General features: G+C 43.5%; 1 protein-coding gene across 1 annotated transcript in view; it reads left to right on the forward strand.

The window, feature by feature from the left end:
• The window catches only part of LOC135242604 (diacylglycerol kinase zeta-like), a 152977-nt gene that overhangs the window by 16148 nt on the left and 116093 nt on the right, over nucleotides 1-20736 (forward strand). Inside the window, exons 2-3 of the mRNA XM_064313754.1 lie at nucleotides 10465-11551; nucleotides 13616-13724. Of these exons, the coding sequence (XP_064169824.1) occupies nucleotides 10521-11551; nucleotides 13616-13724 (1140 nt within the window). The 5' untranslated portion in view covers nucleotides 10465-10520. The remainder of the gene's footprint in view (nucleotides 1-10464; nucleotides 11552-13615; nucleotides 13725-20736) is intronic.

The following is a 20736-nucleotide window of genomic DNA, read 5'->3' on the forward strand; positions in this document are numbered from 1 at the left end:
AACTTTGAGAAGTAGCGCAACACCGGCAGAGATGCAAGTCATTTTAACGCTGCACTTCCTAGCCACAGGGAAAATGTAGTTGCAGTTATGCAGTTATGTAATGTTGATGATTTGGGACCATCACAATTCACCATCAGCAGGGTGGTGGCAAAAACTGTGTCAGCCCTTGAAGCACCTCACATAGTGAGGAGGTTTATAAAATTTCCAGCCTCTCATCAGTTAATCCACCAGAAGCAAGGTGCATTTATGCATCTAGCGGGCTTCCCGGGGGTGGTTGGAGTAATTGATGGCATCCGCATTCGTATAATTGCTCCAAGCGTAGATGAAGAGACTTTTGTAAACAGGAAGAGGTACCACAGCATCAACACCCAGGTAGTCTTTGACGCAGATTACAACATTTTCAATGTTGTGTCCAAGTGGCCAGGATCTACCCATGATGCACGCATCCTGAATGAAAGTGGATTGCAACAGCTGTTTGACAGGAACATTGTTCCATCCGGGTGCCATCTCCTTGGAGATAAAGGCTACCCATAATTATGCTGACTTCTCACACCATTCCCAAGACCACAACCAGGTCAATTATGTTTGATGGTCATCTAAACATAATTGAACTTTTCAGGGCTCACCAATGCACCCAAAGCATTGTGGAGAGGGGCATCGGCCAATGGAAACTCCAGTTCCATGTCCTTCATGGGGAAATCCGCCAAACACCACAGAAGGCCAGCAATATTATTATGGCATGTGCAGTCTCGCATAACATATGCAAAATGTGCAACATTCCTCTCCCCCCTGATGAGGGAGATCATAATAATGATGATGATGATGACGACCACCCGCCTAGCATCCCATTTACCTCTGATGCCACTGTGTTTAGGCAGCACTTTGCCAACCTTAATTTTGGGTAAGAACCACTTTATTATTTTGCTCCTGTCACACTCCAGCCCCGAATCTATTGATTATAAATGCTGAGTGGATTAAAAAAAAAAGACAGCAATAGTCAAGATTTCATATTTTTTATTTTTAGTTCATAATAATGCTCCTTCATCCTTAAAACTTATGCTCATCCGCAACTCTTCTCTCTGCAGTCAATCTATATCCTCCACCTCATCCGGGTTGAGCCGTGGAGTGGCAGTGGCCAGTGGGGGCTCAGGGAGCAGGGGCTCTGGGCCTCATACTGGAGAGGGAATGCAAGATGGGCCTGGAAGCAGTGCTGCTGCAGCTGGGAGTTCCTCTAAAGGCAGCTCATGAGGGGACGAGATGGTGTTTTCATCTGCATTACTGAAAAACAGAATTCATTTTGTTAAGTTAGTTGATTCTTGTGAATATGCATTTGTATCAATAAAATAAGTATTGAGTATTGAGCTACAGTTCTTTTATAATGGCATGCCAACCTTACTAGTTTTCAGTTTGAGTAGTGCAGCATCCTGACAGTCGCCCACTCCACTGATTGTGGCATTATTTTCTCCAAGAATGCAGAGAACTACTTCTGCCACTGCGCTTAAAGGTTTAGGTGCAGGACCTCCACCTGAATAAAAAAATATAACTACATTAATGTTCATCAGCAATATGTAACAAATGTGTCTTATAAATAAATAAATAAATAAATAACGTAGACTACGAACCAGTGCCAGATGTTGGCTTCTTGAAAGCGGAGATTTCCTGACGCCCTTTGGATAAAATATTGTGCCATTTCTTTTTGCATTCCTCTGGACTGCGAATGGTGGAGGAGCTTACATTAATGCAGTCTGGGATCTGCTTCCAAACTTCTTTTTTTGTGTTGACTTGTAAGTGTGGGGCTAAATTTTCCCTTAATTATTTCCTTCTTTGCCTCCACTTCTTTACCAACATCACCATTTTTTCCACAGTCCAATTCGGCTTTCTTTTCACATCCATTTTGCTTAGACTAACATTAGACAACAAGGCAGCTTTCATAACGAGGGTGTGTTTAACTTTATTGAAAACTTGTGTTGACCCATCAATAGAACACAGATTTCCCAAAAGCTAATTGGTTCTTGTCTCTTAGCAATTTCGGCAATTGATGACATCATCTTAATCCTTTTGTTTGCAGCACCTGTGATTGTCGCAGAAACATACTTAAGCGTTACTCTTGAGAATTTCTCAAGACTTATCTATGAGAAAGTGAGCTGCTTGATAACTATGTTTTACCGACCACTTTAAGCGAAGAATTATTTCACTCCAAAGTAAGCTCTCATGAGATTCTTAAGTGTAATTATTAAGATGTTTGATACATACGGCCCCAGAGCTGGGGTTTTCTCATTGCTGCAGGTTTGCTGGTGAAACAAATCTGTCACAGGGCATGCTGCCCACTGTGGGGAAGTTTACTGGAGACTTTGGATAAAAGCGCTTGCTAAACAAATGTAGTGTAATATGGCTGAGTGCAGACTGAGACTGAGTGCAGACTGAGGCTGAGAGCAGACTGAGACTGAGTGCAGACTGAGAGCAGACTGAGACTGAGTGCAGACTGAGAGCAGACTGAGACTGAGTGCAGACTGAGAGCAGACTAAGGCTCAGTACAGACTGAGAGCAGACTAAGGCTGAGTACAGACTGAGAGCAGACTGAGACTGAGTGCAAACTGAGAGCAGACTGAGGCTGAGTGCAGATGAGTGCAGACTGAGGCTGAGTGCAGACTGAGTGCGTTTGCCTGTGTGTGCGTGTGGTTGCCTGTGTGTGCGTGTGTTTGCCTGTGTGTGCGTGTGTTTGCCTGTGTGTGCGCGTGTTTGCCTGCGTGTGCGTGTGTTTGCCTGCTTGTGCGTGTGTTTGCCTGCGTGTGCGTGTGTTTGCCTGTGTGTGCGTGTGTTTGCCTGCGTGTTTGTGTGTGTGCGTTTGCCTGGTGTGCGTGTGCTGTATGTGCCGTTGCGGTGTGCGTGTGTTTGCCTGGGCGTGTGCCGTGTGTTTGCCTGCGGTGTTGCGTGTGCGGTTTTGCCTGTGTTGCGTGTTGCTGTGTGTTTGCCTGTGTGTGCACGTGTTTGCCTGTGTGTGCGTGTGTTTGCACGAGCGCAGTCACGTGTGTTTGCATAAATAAGAGCTGCACAAAAAATTCACAAGCTTTCTCCTGGCCTGTGGATAACTGCTGTGTTCCAGAAAGACAGACCTGAGGGTCAAGGGTTAAATCTTGGTTTAAACATTGCATGACCCCTAGTGCAGTCCTAACTTCCAGTTCTCTAGCTTGAAAAATGTCTTGAAAAAAGTGATCAGTGAAGAAAAACGTAATGCATTCATGTGATGTAATAGTTTTCTACATTTATAAAAAAAAAAAAAAAAAACATATATGCCTCGTATAATCTTATTTAATCTGGGGTTAATCCTTTGCATACCGTAGCGCTGGTTCTGTGAATGCACTCTGTGCTAGAGCAGCTCTTTAGCAGGAGATTAGTGCGTAATCCCCTCCCTCTCTCTCCTGCCAGTATGCTCTGCAATTGGCATTAAAAGTCGACGCTGAGCCGGAAATGATGTCACAGCGCTCGCAGGTCTCCTGCTCGCGGTGCACAGGGATGATGTCACAGCGCTCGCAGGTCTCCTGCTCGCGGTGCACAGGGATGATGTCACAGCGTTCGCAGGTCTCCCGCTCGCGGTGCAGAGGGATGATGTCACAGCGCTCGCAGGTCTCCTGCTCGTGGTGCAGAGGGATGATGTCACAGCGCTCGCAGGTCTCTCGCACGCGGTGCAGACGGATGATGTCACAGCGCTCACTATTTTTACAATTATAATCCAGGGCTGTAAATGGTGATGCCTACAGAAGGAATGCAGTGTAATGTGTGTCTCTATGGTGATGTCTACAGAGGAGTGCAGTGTAATGTGGGTCTCTATGGTGATGCCTACAGAAGGAGTGCAGTGTAATGTGGGTCTCTATGGCGATGCCTACAGAAGGAGTGCAGTGTAATGTGGGTCTCTATGGCGATGCCTACAGAAGGAGTGCAGTGTAATGTGGGTCTCTGTGGTGATGTCTACAGAGGAGTGCAGTGTAATGTGGGTCTCTATGGCGATGCCTACAGAAGGAGTGCAGTGTAATGTGGGTCTCTGTGGTGATGTCTACAGAGGAGTGCAGTGTAATGTGGGTCTCTATGGCGATGCCTACAGATGGAGTGCAGTGTAATGTGGGTCTCCATGGCGATGCCTACAGAAGGAGTGCAGTGTAATGTGGGTCTCTATGGCGATGCTACAGAGGAGTGCAGTGTAATGTGGGTCTCTATGGCGATGCCTACAGATGGAGTGCAGTGTAATGTGGGTCTCCATGGCGATGCCTACAGAAGGAGTGCAGTGTAATGTGGGTCTCTATGGCGATGCCTACAGAAGGAGTGCAGTGTAATGTGGGTCTCTATGGCGATGCCTACAGAAGGAGTGCAGTGTAATGTGGGTCTCTATGGCGATGCCTACAGAAGGAGTGCAGTGTAATGTGGGTCTCTATGGTGACGCCTATAGAAGGAGTGCAGTGTAATGTGGGTCTCTAGGTGCTCGAGATTCACAGCCTGGGGCAGCACTGAGACTCATTACTTTATTAAGGAAAAAAATTATAATCTGCTTTAAATGTGTAATTTTGCTCTCAATATTTGCAATTACAGACACTGGAATCCCAGTCATACATTGCAGTAAAATGGGACCATCACCAGAGTATTTTATGCTTTGCAAGCTAGCAGCTAACCACCATTTAGCTACAATACTTCAAATGAAAGAAATTTGCATTTAAAATGTGATGGAAAGGACTAAAATATTTTACATGTAGCTAGGGATTTAAATATCATTCTTCTTAATGCAAATATTAAATAAAAACTAAAACCAGGACCCCTGGTTTTTTTTTTTTTACAAAGCAGGATGAACGGGTAAACTGGATGACTGCACTGAGTAACCCCCAAATCTGGAACACGGGTGGAAGTAAGAAGAGCTGTTCCAGGTTTTACTCAGCACAGTTATCCACCAAACACAGTAATCCTGCTTCATGAAATACTCCCCAGGTCAGCAGATTATCGTATGTTTACAAGATAAATTGAGCCATTTGATGAAACATAGAATACAGAATTAAACAACAACAAAATTTAGATTCCGTCAAAATTTTGATTTCGTCTTTCCTAATACAACACGTCTTCCATAATATTTGGGACAAAGATGTTTTTTTTTCTTGATTTGGGTCTATACGCCACATTTTTTGATTTGTGATCAAACATTTCACATGTGGTTTACATATTCTTAATTCATTTTGGCTTCACTGTGTGTAAATTACAGCACTATTTATTCACAGTTCTCCTATTTCTGGGCACCATAATGTTTGGGACAAATGGCTTCACAGATGTTTCTGAATAATCAGGTGTATTCACTTGTGTCCTCAGCGCAGGTATAAGGCAGCTTTCAGTATCCAGTCTTCATTCTAGGCCTTTGATTTCCTTTGGAGTCTGTTATTGGCATTTGTCAACATTAGGACCAGAGTTGTGCCAATGAAAGCCAAGCAAGTCATTATGAGGCTGAGAAATGAGAGAGACCCTTCAGTCTGGTCTACCACGGTAAACCACACCGAATTTGGCTAATAACTGCCAAGGCCTGGGTGTGCCGCCACCCTCCCAGTCTCCTGGCTGGACCATATCACCGTTTCTGCTCTGCGGTTGCATTGTTTCATTCATTAACTCTTTCTCTTCTATGGCTATTTCTATTATAATGACTGGAATTTTTCAGACATGCAGTAAATTAAAATTCTGGTGTACCATTTAGTTTATAGTAGCACTATTTCATATTTGAGTATTGTGGCATACCATCACACCACTAAAGTGGGAACAGTTTAAGTCTGTATCACAATTTGCTTTTGCCCTCTCAGTATTCTGGTATCGGATGCTGAAGGACTATAGAATAGCTCTGATATAAGGCTTCTCTCTCATTGGATGCTGAATGACTGTAGAATAGCTCTGATATAAGGCTTCTCTCTAATTGGATTCTGAATGACTGTAGAATAGCTCTGATATGCGGCTTCTCTCTGATTGGATGCTGAATGACTGTAGAATAGCTCTGATATAAGGCTTCTCTCTAATTGGATTCTAAATTACTGTAGAATAGCTCTGGCTTCTCTCTGATTGGATGGGGACAGAAGAAATTAATTACAAACCAGCGGTCAAATTTTAATCAGTTATTCAGACCGGAGTTATTTGTACAAATAATACAATAATGCAAACCGAACCTGTACAAATTATTTGAAAAGCGGACATTCTGCTCCAAAACTAGACATCTGAAAAAAAATATGTACTTATACAAGTCGCTCTGGATAAGAACATCTGACCAGTGGCTGCATGTAGGTGGCATTGTGTCTCCAACATTTAGGACTATCGTGAATTTCTATGCTATGGCAGTAGGGATTTGTTGAGCAAAGCTGAACTTCTTTACACTATGACATCACCCCTATGCTATGAGGGGTTGGATCATATTTTTTATTTATTCTTATGAGTTATGCACTGTGTACTTGGCCTCACAGCTGGGCTGTCAGAGTTTAGCACGTTAGCCCAGGAAGCTGGTGGCGTCTCTTTTGTAGCTGGATGTCTGCTTTGTCTCAGGAACTGAATCTGTAGTTATGTAATTAACCTTTACTTGGGCAGGAGGACTCTGGGAGACGGTGGTTGCGGTTTCAGCACTTGGGCAGTGCCTGGCCTCAGCAGCCCTGTTTCACAGTCCCCAGCTGCTAACTACATAGCCAACGAACGTTAGCTTAGACAGCTAATGTGCAGGATGCATGAATAAGCTTCAGCCAAGTTAATGCATCTTCTTTTCATATGAGCAATAGCAAGCTAACTTATGGACAATGTGTTTGAGTATTAGCAAAGCTAACATGTTGCCCATACATTGAAGCATTAGCAAAGCTAATATTTGGGCCATGTGCATTAGCAATAGCAAAGCCTTCGCATGAGCTTTAGCTAAGCTAACTGTTGTTGAATGCTTGACCTTTAAAAGGTTTTATTGGAACTACCAGAAGCTGGCAGTTGTGGTTTCCGGATTGCAGTTATGGGCTCTGATGTTTTGTCTGATGCCCCTTTGTGTGTTTTGTGGCTGTAACTGTAGATGGGATTGCATGGGTAGACGTTTGTTAAACCGGTACTCTGGGACCTGTGGGTGGCTCACACTGCAAAGACGCTCATGGGTAAGACGCTCGGGGTAAACCAGCTAGTTCTGTTGGTCTCATCACTCTGTAGCGGACGCTACTGGTCAGACCAGGCGCCCACGAGGCACAAACAGAGAATATGCTGACCTCGTTAATCTCTGACCATATGGGCAAGATATGACTGAAGGTGCGTCTGCCATGTGGAAAATAGTAAGAATGGACATCACATGAATTTGAGTCATGTGTCTGCCATATCCTCCTGGTGTTGGCAGGAAGTGGCACAATTTGGTTGAGGTAGGGGTTTGGAAAAATGGGATAAGATCAGGGATACAATTCAAATTTTAAAAAGCTTGTATTCTGGTCTGAATCTGCACGAGTGTTATCCCAGATCTGCTTTCTCTCAGTCGCTACAGTATTTTGCTACAGCATTAAATTGCTACAGTATTTTTCTACAGTATTAAATCACTACAGTATTTAAATCGCTACAGTATTTTTCTACAGTATTAAATTGCTACAGTATTAAATCACTCCAGTATTTTGCTACAGTATTAATTCGCTATAGTATTAAATTACTCCAGTATTTTGCTACAGTTTTAAATCACTACAGTATTTTGCTACAATATTAAATCGCTCCAGTATTTTGCTACAGTACTAAATCGCTACAGTATTAAATCACTAGAGTATTTTGCTACAGTATTAAATCGCTGCAGTATTTTGCTAAAGTATTAAATCGTTACATTATTAAATCGCTACAGTATTAAATCGCTACAATATTTAGCTAAAGTATTAAATCACTGCAGTATTTTGCTACAGTATTAATTTGCTACAGTATTTTGCTAGAGTATTACATTGCTACAGTATTTAAAGTAATAATCTCAAAGATTTTCATTAAAATAAATGTCTTTTAAGTCACTATCTATCACTGCATTGGGTAACACAATGGTGATTGAGCCTATTTTTATATTAATTTATATATTTAATAATCTATTATTATTATTATAATTCATGATTAAAAAACTTGGTGTCTGTGGCGACATTCCCGGGAAAAAATCACAAGCGGCGCACAGTTAGTGACGCGTTTTTCATCACCGATTTTTCATGGTCCGCCAGAGAGGGTAGGCGGAACTAACGCAACAGGCTCGCTCTTCAATTCACTTGTGTGTGAGCGGCCTACTGTTTTTTCCGTTGTCTGCATGCATTACAATACAATAACAGAGAAGGGGGGGGGGGGGGGTGTTGGGGGAGTTATGGAACCCTAAAATGTTTTTGTGTAACATGAGAGATCATATTATTTGTTGATGTAGAATTCATATTAAATTTAATGACAATGTAACTTTACTAAATTACATAGCTATTTGCACAGCTAACGCTAGCTACCAGACCATGTCAAGAAAGACAACATTAGTTTAGACAACGTTGCGCAAGGTATCCATCTCTCATATCAGGTAATGTTGCGTTAGCTAGCTAGCTAATGTAATTAACACAACCTAATGTCGGCTAACAATTAGAAAAAAACGCTAGCTACCGACCGGTACCGACCTCGCAAACCGTCTCTCGAATGCAATGCTACCTTGTTGCAACGTTGTAGTGTAGCTAACTTAAGGCCAGTTCAGATCAATGATTCGCAACGAGACTGGGTGCAACTTGCAAAATTCCAAGACGTCTGATTGTAAACGTTCTAAAACTGCACTTGGCGATTTGACAAGGACGGTCTTTTAAAACCTCAGGGCAGGCAACGGCTCTGCTACTAGCCAGTTCACACCGCTGCAATTTTCTCTGCAACATTCTAAAACCGTTTCGCCTCGTTGCGAATCATTGATCTGAACTGGCCTTAACGTTACCGCTATTTACATTGCCATCAAGTTCATCAATATATTATAATGATCGGAATAAAGCCGGGGTATGTGGAGCAGAGCCGGGTCTGATTTCTGAAGACGTCATGCAGGAGAAAACTAAATAAAAGAATACGGCAGTATGGATTAGCATTGTTATTTTATTACGCTTCCTCATATGTTCCTTCAGTCTTTATGCCCTTTTTGATGAAATCTCCTTTGGTTTTGTTTTATTCTTCTTGTTCTGATTGCTAATTTAACACCCAGCTCAGCTTTATTCTCAAACAGTTTAGCTAGCAAAACCAGGAACACCAGGGGTAACATTTTGCAAGGCAGTTGTTTCAAAAATACCAGACGACAATCATTCACGAAAAGACTGCTTATTGTGCACGAGGTACATAATTGCACAAGCCACACCGAATCCCGCAAATTCTTCTCTGCAGTTTAAAGATGTTCATACCGGGCAAAAGGTGGATAAAGAACGTTTGCAGAAATTGATCATCACTAATTCTACCCCAGGTTTGCTACGGCATTTTAACCCGGCTCGGCAGTGTAAAGACATCTTGAGTTAGCCTAATGTTAGACAATGAATGAGTATGTACATAACGTTACTTTTATAACAACCGTTTTTTAATTCAGTAAATAGTAAGTGTTATAGTTGGCGTGCCAACTGACTGACGTCACACAGGCGACACTGGTTGGATCCGGTTGGATCTATGAGAAGCGAGGTCCAAAAACACACCTGCAATTACTGCACCGCCATAGGGAATGAAACTGAAATCTTCCAGATTGTCACTTTAAGGGCATGCTGCATTATCATTGTTGTATTGTAGATATACAGTATAAGTTACTAGTATTGGTTTTAAAATGGTTCCTCCTAAACCAGTTAAACTGACTCTCCACAAGATAATCAAAGTGATCATAAAATGAGAAAAGTTGATAAAAGCAAAATCACTTGGAGAAGTGCAGAGGAAAAGGGTGTCGGTCCTACACAATACAGTTAAACCTGCCATGGCGATCACCACTGTGATGTCATCTGCATGTGACGGCTGTTTTACATTTTTCATTACTCATCCTTTAGACGCTCCACTGTGTTAGGGATTAACTGCTTCTGGTCACCTCACAATAGTTACACAAACTAAGCAAGGCTGGAGTCAGAGGTCATGAGCTGTTTCTTTCCATTGCCCGAAATGGCAGGTCGGATTGTTAAGGATTTTATGAGTCAAAGGTTCATAGACTGCAGGACAATGTAAAAATCCAACATTGTGAGAATGCCTTTTACCTCCATGTTAACAGTTAAAACAGTGGCAGTTATCTTCAGAAACTACTGTATGTGAACTCCAGAAATGTAGAGTCAGTTGTTCTTTCGAGGTACCTGAAACAGGGACTACAGTCAAGCTAATTAAAAATCGTCCAGCTGTTGAAAAAGTGTCTGCTCCAGGTCTCGCTACATGAGGTGAAAAGAACAGTACTGCATTCTCTGAGACAGCCCAACTTATTCTGTGTAGCACCCATCTTAACACGGCTCATTTTCTTCCCAGCAGCCACTGTGGAGGTGCGATACAGGTGGTGCCTTTAGCCGATTCCTGCGGTCGCCATGGACACCTTTTTCAGACGGCACTTTAAGAGGAAGAAAGTGGGCAGGGCGCCAGCAGGAGGGGGTGGAGCCGAGTGCTGCCGGCACAAGCGGCCCGCCGTCGCCGTAGCCACCAGCAAGGCCCGCCGGCGGTCCAGCGCCGGCTTGCCGTCATCCATGCTGGCCCAGCGGCGGCGCTCCAGCGTCCAGCTGCAGGCACTGCACCATGCCCCGGTGGGCTGCTGCTTGGGGGGCGGGGCCTGCCATGGCCGCCGCCGCTCCAGCACCACCGCGCCCAGGCTCCAACCCCGCTTCGCCGTCCGCCGCCGAAGACCGGGCAGGCCGCGAACCATTGACGCCCACCTGCTGGGCTCGTCCCTGCTGCTGGCCAGCCTCGTCCGCATGACGGAGGAGGAGGAGGATGGCGGGAACGTGCGTACGCTGCTGGGGGAGCCGACAGAGGGCTGCAGGGACGCTCCGTCCCTGTCCGACTCGGACGGCGACAGCGGCGGGGACTGGGACAGCAGCAATGAGGACGACGGCAAAACCGAATGTTCTGGAGAAGAGGAGGAGGCGGCGAGCGAGGGCGGACCGCCAGAGCCGAGCGACTTGGGCCGAGCGAGCGCCCTCGATTGCCAATCATCGCCAGAGGACGGCTCTGCCACGAGGGACCGGGGCGCCACTCCCGAGAAAGAGGAGGAGGAGGCACGGGAGGAGGAGAAGGAGAGCAAGCACCCACACTCCCGGGCCTTGATCCGCACCCCTCGCTGCCTCCGCCGAAACTCCTCCCACCCGCAGCTGGCCGAGGCCTTCCTCTCCAGCGCCCCGTACGCAGGGCACCGCCGTGCCCAACGGCACCGCGCCACGCCGATCTCAAAGGCCCGCGGGCCCTGGCCCAGCAGGGGGGGGCCCAGCCGTAGGCGTCCCTCGCTGTCCCCGTACCAGACCTGCTCAGCCTGCTGGAGGCTGGGCTCCCCCAGACGGGGGTCCCTGAGCCCCCTGCAGGGAACCTACTACGACCCCCAGCTGGAAACATGGAGTGGGTTCCTCTCGTATGTACACCCTTACTTCCTTAAGGGGTGGTTAGCAGAAGTCCCATCACCCGCTGGGCGCAGGAAGCGGTGTGCCTGGGTCTGTGGATGTGCACTTAGAGTAGTCCAATCGGGTGCTCCGGCTAGGGAAGTGTGCGGGTACAGAGCTGTCATTGGTGTCTCGGCTGCAAGTTGCCAAGTTGCAGACCTTAAAATTATAGTTAACACCCTGATGTAATACAACATGCAGTATGTAGTCTTAGAGCAATCCATTTCCCTGGAGGAATGTCTTTAGGCTAAATTTAGCATGACATTTCTACATTGTCTCTCTTGTGGGAAAAGGACATATCGACAGCTCTGACTGCACCGTAGGGGCAAATGAACCTAGAGCTATGAGATGGAAGCCATTGCTTTCTTTAGATGCACCTAGAGTTTACAGATGAGCAGGATATAGCCTCTACATAAAAACTGCATACAAATTCATTAGTGCTTTTGTCAGGACTGTCTATGGAGTGCTAAGAAGCTGCTGTGAAGTATTTATAAATGATCGATGTAGCTCTCATGAAGAACCCTTCAAAGAAAGTGTGGTCCTGATTTCTCCCACTGCTTGGCGCATATACTCAGCTGTTGGAGCAGTCTCTACCACGACAGTAATGGACCCAGTTTAGCTGAGATGAGTGTTCTTCAGGAACACAAAGAGTACTTTGAAGAGGGTGTGGAAGCAGGTAACCCATTCTAGCACGTCTTCAACTCAAAGAAAAACTGTTGTTCTGAATGGAGTGTAGAGTTTTGCCTCCGGTTACGAAATAGTTTTATCACCTGAGAGTTTTGCTGTGAAACTTTAATGTTAAACAGGAGCCCGTTGCAGTCCGTGCATTTTCTCTCTGAGTCTGTAGTCTTTAACAGGCACATTGGAATGCATGGTGAAAGAACCTTACTTACTGGGTCCTTGGCTTATCCAGTGTTTTTTTTTTTCTTCCCAAATTTGTGCGGACTTTAGCTCAGAAACTGTTTACACCCATTTTCAATTTCAAGTGATGTGTTTAACTGTGTAATTGTAATAAATGATTGATTTCATTCTTTCAAAGAACAGGTGCCTTTTGATCAAATGTGAATTTTTATTTTCAAAATTTTCTTTATTATATGTCAGTTGGATTTATTTAATAATAAATCAAAGAAAAAAAATTGGTTGGCAAAGCAGATCTTAAGATCAGTTTTAACTTTTTGTCATTACTATGCCATTTAGAAATGTTTGTGTATAGAGATAGTTTGAGGAAAGACAAGTGTTTCAGGTGAAGCACCATTCAGGTGAAAGTTTGAAAACAGCTGATTCGTTCTGGAACAAATGGTACAGGTTCTGCACCCCAAAGAACACAGAAGGTTACCCAGAACGCACCAGGTGTTAAATGTGTGTTCCAGATCCTTCCTTTTCTCTGGGCTTTGTAGCATGGCAGTCTCGGATTCCGTTTCCCTGGGTAACCATGCACGTGCATCTCCTTAGGTTAAGACTGTGCCCTTGTCGGACATCTCTGTTAGCAGGTAGACACTGTTATGAGCAAAATGAGTCACTCAAAACACTGATTATCTGACCAACAATTGTACACCCACGTCCAAATGATACCATTCGTTAAGGCTGAGACGCATTATGAAAAAGTGTAAAACTTGAGCAAAACCCCGAACTTCAGAGGCCACCTGAAATTCTTCCAGGAAAAATATCCCCATTCATGTCTGTTGGGTGTTGATATGACATCCAGTCATCAGAAGGGACACAAAGCTTCAACGTGATCATGTGATGAGTCTTTTCCAATCACATTTTTCCTTCGAAAGTGTCTCCCGTGCCCTCTAGTCCTCTATGCCGCCAGGTGTGATTACAGGAAAGAAGACAAATAAAGTCAACATGCCACAATGTGGCGATGATCGTTATCTGACTCAAAGTAAATTCAGTAATTAGTGTAATGATTTATCAGCCAGCTCTAAATTGAGGTTGTGTTTTGGTTTAAATGGCTTTGTGGTTGCTACTGGGTTTAAATGATCATTTTTCAGCTGTATTAGGGGTTAAATGGTTTTGTGTTTTTGTCTTTTCAGGAAAGCCATCGCAAAGTCAGGTCTACATCACCTAGTTGCCCAGCCCAGTGCCTTGGCCACTGCTAAGCACAACCCTGACCGGGAGATACCCAGCTGTGTGGACTGGAGTGTGAGTAATTCTGCCCCTGACTAACAGATATGGGTCTGTGTGGACTGGAGTGTCAGCAAATATGCCCCTGACCGACAGATATGGGTCTGTATGGACTGGACTGTGAGTAAATTTGCCCCGGACTACCAGATACATGTCTGTATGGACTGGAGTGTGAGTAAATCTGCCCCTGACCGACAGATATGGGTCTGTATGGACTGGAGTGTGAGTCAATTTGCCCCTGACCGACAGATATGGGTCTGTATGGACTGGAGTGTGAGTAAATTTGCCCTGGACTACCAGATACGTGTCTGTATGGACTGGAGTGTGAGTAAATCTGCCCCCGACTACCAGATACGTGTCTGTATGGACTGGAGTGTGAGTAAATCTGCCCCTTACCGACAGATATGGGTCTGTATGGACTGGAGTGTGAGTCAATTTGCCCCTGACCGACAGATATGGGTCTGTATGGATTGGAGTGTGAATAATTCTGCCCCTGACTGACAGATATGGATCTGTATGGACAGGAGTGTGAATAATTCTGCCCCTGACCAACAGATATGCAGCCGTGTAGACTGGGGTGGAATACCTCCGTGGTTGGGATGAGCGAGAACCATTCACCCCGATGGTGGGGAGTTCAAGTCGCCCTGCTGCAGCAGAGCGGAGTGGTTGAGCAGGCATGTAGGATTGAATCATGTCCTGTAAGTAGGCGGGGGCCATCCTGTTGGCTGCAGTGGCTAGGGTCAAGACTTGGAACCTGATACTTGCAGCAACCGATAGCCAGTGGAGTGGCTCACAATCACAAAAGACAGTCAAACGATGTCCAACATCTTATTCAGCATGCAGTATTTAATGAATTTTAAAAATCCAAAATGCATCATTCAATATTCTCCTCTTGGTATACACTTCCCACAGATAATAAACACTGGCAAATCGTCCACTCTGACTCCGGTCTATAAATATCCTCTTAATCTAACAGATATGCTTGTTGAAGCAGAAACACCACCAGAACTTTCTGTGCAATATTCCAGCAGGTAACTACAGATACGAAGATTGTGCACCATGCAGCTTTACATCTGAATGCAACTATTTTCATCCAAAGTTCTGGTCAGAAATATGAAAATGAACGGTGAGATCACCTGCAAGACCACAAATGTGACCTATGGGATGAAATGTCCTTGTGGACTTGTGTACATGGGCAAAACTCACGGATGCCTCAAAACCTGCATTGCAGAACATCATTGCAACGTCTGCAGAGGTGATAACAATTACCGATGTACAATGCCCTCCACAAGTATGTTAACAGTAGAGTGAAATTTGGTTGGTTTTTTGCTATATACTTGGACTCACGATCAGCAGATGAATATGAGGCTAAAGTACAATCAATCAGCTTTTATTTCAAGGTATTGACATGTGTATGTTTTACCATTGTACAGAACCAGCTGTTTTTGTGTTGAGTCCCGGTGCAAAATTAAGTTAACGGATGACTGAGAGGTGTTAACTGTTGTTCAGGTTTCCTTTTGCATGGATTGTTCACATTCAGAGTCAGGGCCAGTTTTACTGAAGGATTGCCACTGTTTTCCAACACAGAAGCAGTTTCTGCAAGACTGCATTATCTGTTGTTGGAATGGGTACTAATTGCTATTAGGATGTAATTTCCAGAAATTATGTCACTCTGTGACTTTACTTTTGATGCATAGTTAAATGTGTTCATGTTCAGTGAATGTGCTAAAACAGGGTGGAGATTATGTAAATTAGTCCAATTAGGTATTCTGTCTAATTTAATAAAACATGCATTCATTGCAACTCCCCTCTTTGCGTGAGAATTTTTAGAACTCCTGAAAACGGGTGGTAATTTGTCTGTGCTGATATGGCCTATAGCTCAAGCACTGGATGACGGAGAAGGTTGTCAGTCTGTATGCACATCCTTGGCAGTCAAATCATTTTCCCTTGTGGGCTACATGGGGTATAGTAGCATAGCACTCTGGAAAGGAGACGGGATTGAAAATATGTTTCACACACGTTTCTAATAATTACGTCTTATTTATTTTCAGATTTAATATGAAATTCTGGTCGTTTTATTGAAAGGACACAAGACTTCTATTGAAGTCATCAGCTAGAAGTTAGCAGAAAAACACAGTTCTGTATTGAAACAATTGCTGTGTGTATGCGTTCAAGTAGGGTATATAGTAAATTGTGGATGCAGTTTTACCTTCAGACACTCCCATTACAAGTTCATCTGTGTCTATACCTTTCACCCTCACAACTTGCCCATAGACATCACCAGGTGCTGAGTATCTCCTCTAGTGATGCTCAGCACATCACCAGGTACTGAGTATCTCCTCTAGTGATGCTCAGCACATCACCAGGTGCTGAGTATCTCCTCTAGTGATGCTCGGCACATCACCAGGTGCTGAGTATCTCCTCTAGTGGTGCTCAGCACATCACCAGGTGCTGAGTATCTCCTCTAGTGATGCTCAGATGAATATGAGGCTAAAGTACAATCAATCAGCTTTTATTTCAAGGTATTGACATGTGTATGTTTTACCATTGTACAGAACCAGCTGTTTTTGTGTTGAGTCCCGGTGCAAAATTAAGTTAACGGATGACTGAGAGGTGTTAACTGTTGTTCAGGTTTCCTTTTGCATGGATTGTTCACATTCAGAGTCAGGGCCAGTTTTACTGAAGGATTGCCACTGTTTTCCAACACAGAAGCAGTTTCTGCAAGACTGCATTATCTGTTGTTGGAATGGGTACTAATTGCTATTAGGATGTAATTTCCAGGAATTATGTCACTCTGTGACTTTACTTTTGATGCATAGTTAAATGTGTTCATGTTCAGTGAATGTGCTAAAACAGGGTGGAGATTATGTAAATTAGTCCAATTAGGTATTCTGTCTAATTTAATAAAACATGCATTCATTGCAACTCCCCTCTTTGCGTGAGAATTTTTAGAACTCCTGAAAACGGGTGGTAATTTGTCTGTGCTGATATGGCCTATAGCTCAAGCACTGGATGACGGAGAAGGTTGTCAGTCTGTATGCACATCCTTGGCAGTCAAATCATTTTCCCTTGTGGGCTACATGGGGTATAGTAGCATAGCACTCTGGAAAGGAGACGGGATTGAAAATATGTTTCACACACGTTTCTAATAATTACGTTTTATTTATTTTCAGATTTAATATGAAATTCTGGTCGTTTTATTGAAAGGACACAAGACTTCTATTGAAGTCATCAGCTAGAAGTTAGCAGAAAAACACAGTTCTGTATTGAAACAATTGCTGTGTGTATGCGTTCAAGTAGGGTATATAGTAAATTGTGGATGCAGTTTTACCTTCAGACACTCTGTGGCATTCTCCCATTACAAGTTCATCTGTGTCTATACCTTTCACCCTCACAACTTGCCCATAGACATCACCAGGTGCTGAGTATCTCCTCTAGTGATGCTCAGCACATCACCAGGTACTGAGTATCTCCTCTAGTGATGCTCAGCACATCACCAGGTGCTGAGTATCTCCTCTAGTGATGCTCAGCACATCACCATGTGCTGAGCATCTCCTCTAGTGATGCTCAGCACATCACCAGGTGCTGAGTATCTCCTCTAGTGATGCTCAGCACATCACCAGGTGCTGAGTATCTCCTCTAGTGATGCTCAGCACATCACCAGGTGCTGAGTATCTCCTCTAGTGATGCTCTGCACATCATCAGGTGCTGAGTATCTCCTCTAGTGATGCTCAGCACATCACCAGGTGCTGTGTATCTCCTCTAGTGATGCTCTGCACATCACCAGGTGCTGAGCATCTCCTCTAGTGATGCTCAGCACATCACCAGGTGCTGTGTATCTCCTCTAGTGATGCTCAGCACATCACCAGGTGCTGTGTATCTCCTCTAGTGATGCTCTGCACATCACCAGGTGCTGAGCATCTCCTCTAGTGATGCTCTGCCAGGCCTGTACTGTAGCCATCTTCAGTTCATGTTTGTTTCGGGGGCTAGTTGCCTTACCCTTTCTCTTCAGCATATGAAACACAAACTTTCTGTTTGATTCAGATTGGGTGAATGGCTTAGCCAGGGATGAATTTTCATGTATTTGGCTTTGAAAAACTCCTTTGTTGCTTTAGCGGTATGTTTGGGATCATTGTCTTGCTGCAGGATTAACCACCGTCCAATCAGTCTAGAGGTATTTGGTTGAACCTGAACAAATAAGATGCTTCTGTACACTTCAGAATTCATTCTGCTGCTGCTATCAGCAGTTATATAATCAATGAAGACAGGTAAGCCAGTACCTGTGGCAGCCATACATGCCCAAACCATAACACTCCCATCACCATGTTTCACAGAAAAGTGGATTGGTTTGGATGTTGGGCAGTTCCTTTTGGCCTCCACACTTTACTCTTTCCATCGCTCTGATACAAGTGAATCTTGTTCTCATCGGTCCACTAAACCTTTTTCCATAACTCTGCAGACTCTTTTAGGTTCTTCTTAACCTGGCCATCCTGTTTTTGCCACTAACTTGTGGTTTGCATCTTGCAGTGTAGCCTCTGTAGTTCTGTTTGTGAAGTCTTCTGCAGACAGTAGTCATGGACACATCCATGCCTGCCTTCTGAAGAGTGTTCTGATCTATCGGACAGGCGTTTGGGTGTTTTTCTTCATTATGGTGAGAATTCTTCAGTTATCAACTGTAGAGGTCTTCCTTAGTCTACCAGGCCCTTTGCGATTTCTGAACTCACTGATGCTCTCTTTCTTAATGATGTTCCAAACAGTTTGTTTTGGTGAGCCTAAGGTTTGGCCTGTGTCTCTGACTGTTCATTTTTTATTCCTCAGCCTCTTAATGGCTTCCTTGACTTTACTAACTCTGGTCCTCTTGTTGGCAAACACCAATAACAGACTTCCAAAAGCCAAGAATCAAGACAAGATACTGAAAGGTCTCTTATACCTGCACTAAGGAAGCAGTTGAACACACCTGATTATTCAGAAACACCTGTGAAATCCATTTGTTCCAAACATTATGATAGCTTGAAATGGGGGGCTATGTATAAAAGTGCTGTAATTTCTTCACAGTGAAACCAAAATGTATAAAAATACATTTTAACAAAGCTGAGAATCTGCACTTTAACCACATGTGATTTGCATAATTACAAATCTAAAATTGTGGAGTACCTAGCCAAATCAATAAAAATATGTCTTTGTCCCAAACATTATGGAGCTCACTGTATGCATGTAAATGAAATTTTCGACATTCATTAGCCACGCCCTGTACACCCACGTACTGCACCATTGACTGTGCTTAATACGCCAATCACCATTGATTCTGGAAAACAGAGTCCTGAGACACAGTCTCTGAGTTCCAAGATTAGAATTGACGTAATCCAGATTAAGCAGCTTCCTGACCTTTGTAAACCATATGTAGATGTTCAGAAAACTCAGAATTTGCTGTGAAACACTGCTTAGATAGTAATGTGATGACACATCATTCAGGAAAGTGATTTTTCTAAATGTGCTAAAACTCTGGGTGATTTGCAGCGTGCTTAGCTGGAGTTTAACCCTCACGTTTAAACCCCCTAGACCACAGAACTGCAGCACAACTGGAACGGCTATCCAAATCTGTGACAAAAGGAAACAACTGTTCGAGTTGTATTGCAATTCTGTGGCCTAGGGGTTTCAACCTGAAGTTTAAACTCCAGCTAAACACGATACACTTAACCCTGTGTGCCCATGTTGGCTAACTACTGCTTAAACACACATTCTGTGTTTAAAATAAATAAATAAATAAATAAATCATCAGCAGCTACAACACACTTTGTCATTATGTAAAAAGCAGCTCAAAGTGCTTGTCAGTGGAGTAAAAAGACATCAGAAAATAAAAGTAAAATGCAAACAAGTCAATGCAAGCAGGCGGGTGGCAGTGTAGTATAATAGCTAAGGAGTTGGTTTGCAGGTTCGATTCCTCGGTAGGACACTGCCGTTGTACCCTTGAGCAAGGTACTTAACCTGCATCGCTCCAGTATATATCCAGCTGTATAATTGGATACAATGTAAATCGCTCTGGATAAGAGCATCTGCTAAATGCCTGTAATGTAATGTAATGTAAATGAGACTGACAGAGTGGACGTGGTGACAGAGGGGAAATATCTTCTGTCATTCGGACCTTAGTGGTTTGAGCCTCTCTTTACCTCACACATACTAATAATATACTGTAATATATTGACTAATTCAATAAATGCATGCCAAAATTCAGTCATTTCTGTTCAATAATATATTCTGTTGGTTATATTCAAACACAAGCCACTGACACCAAAGCAGCAATAAATACTATGTTAATTTTTTAAATTTCAGTAATTCAGTTTAATTGAAGTATTTCAGTGTCATGTCAATATTGGCCTATGTAGCTCAATCCTGAAAATTTTTATCAGAACAGCCCTCCCTTGTCAGAAGAAAAGACAAATTAAGACTTTCCGCTATATTGGATTTCCATATATGGAAAAAATCTATTTTTGTTGCACAAGATTCTGCAGCATATACCAAGATGGCTATTCATATTTTCTCTGGCACAAGAAATCTGAAGAAGATGCCTGAACATTTGCGCCACCATATTTCTGAATTAAATTACAAATAGTATAGTGTTTAATTGAGTGCTGTCTATTTTTTTCTATTGACATGTGTTGGCCATATCTAATCATGTACAACTATAACATATTTATCTACCGCTGAAGAATCAGCGGTGTTATCTCTGGGTGAGTTCTTTCAGTAATGGACCGGGGTAGTTTTATGAAACTCCCATATAACTTTTCACCAGTTAATTACAGACTGGTTCTAAACTGTCTGTGTTTACACTGCCCTCTTGTGGCAGTACATTCAATGACAACCATTCATACTTGTAGAGATGTAGAGAGCTATTGGGTTTTCCCAGTGAAGGCTGTGGTCTTGTATTACTTGTGTCTAAAGCGAGTGAAGCCCTATCATCTCTACCAGGTCATGATGGACTCAAACCACAGACACTGCTGGTTTAACTAAGAGTAGGGAGAATCCCTGTGTA

This window comes from Anguilla rostrata, chromosome 16 (genome assembly GCF_018555375.3).
Source record: "Anguilla rostrata isolate EN2019 chromosome 16, ASM1855537v3, whole genome shotgun sequence".
NCBI classification, from domain to species: Eukaryota; Metazoa; Chordata; class Actinopteri; order Anguilliformes; family Anguillidae; genus Anguilla; species Anguilla rostrata.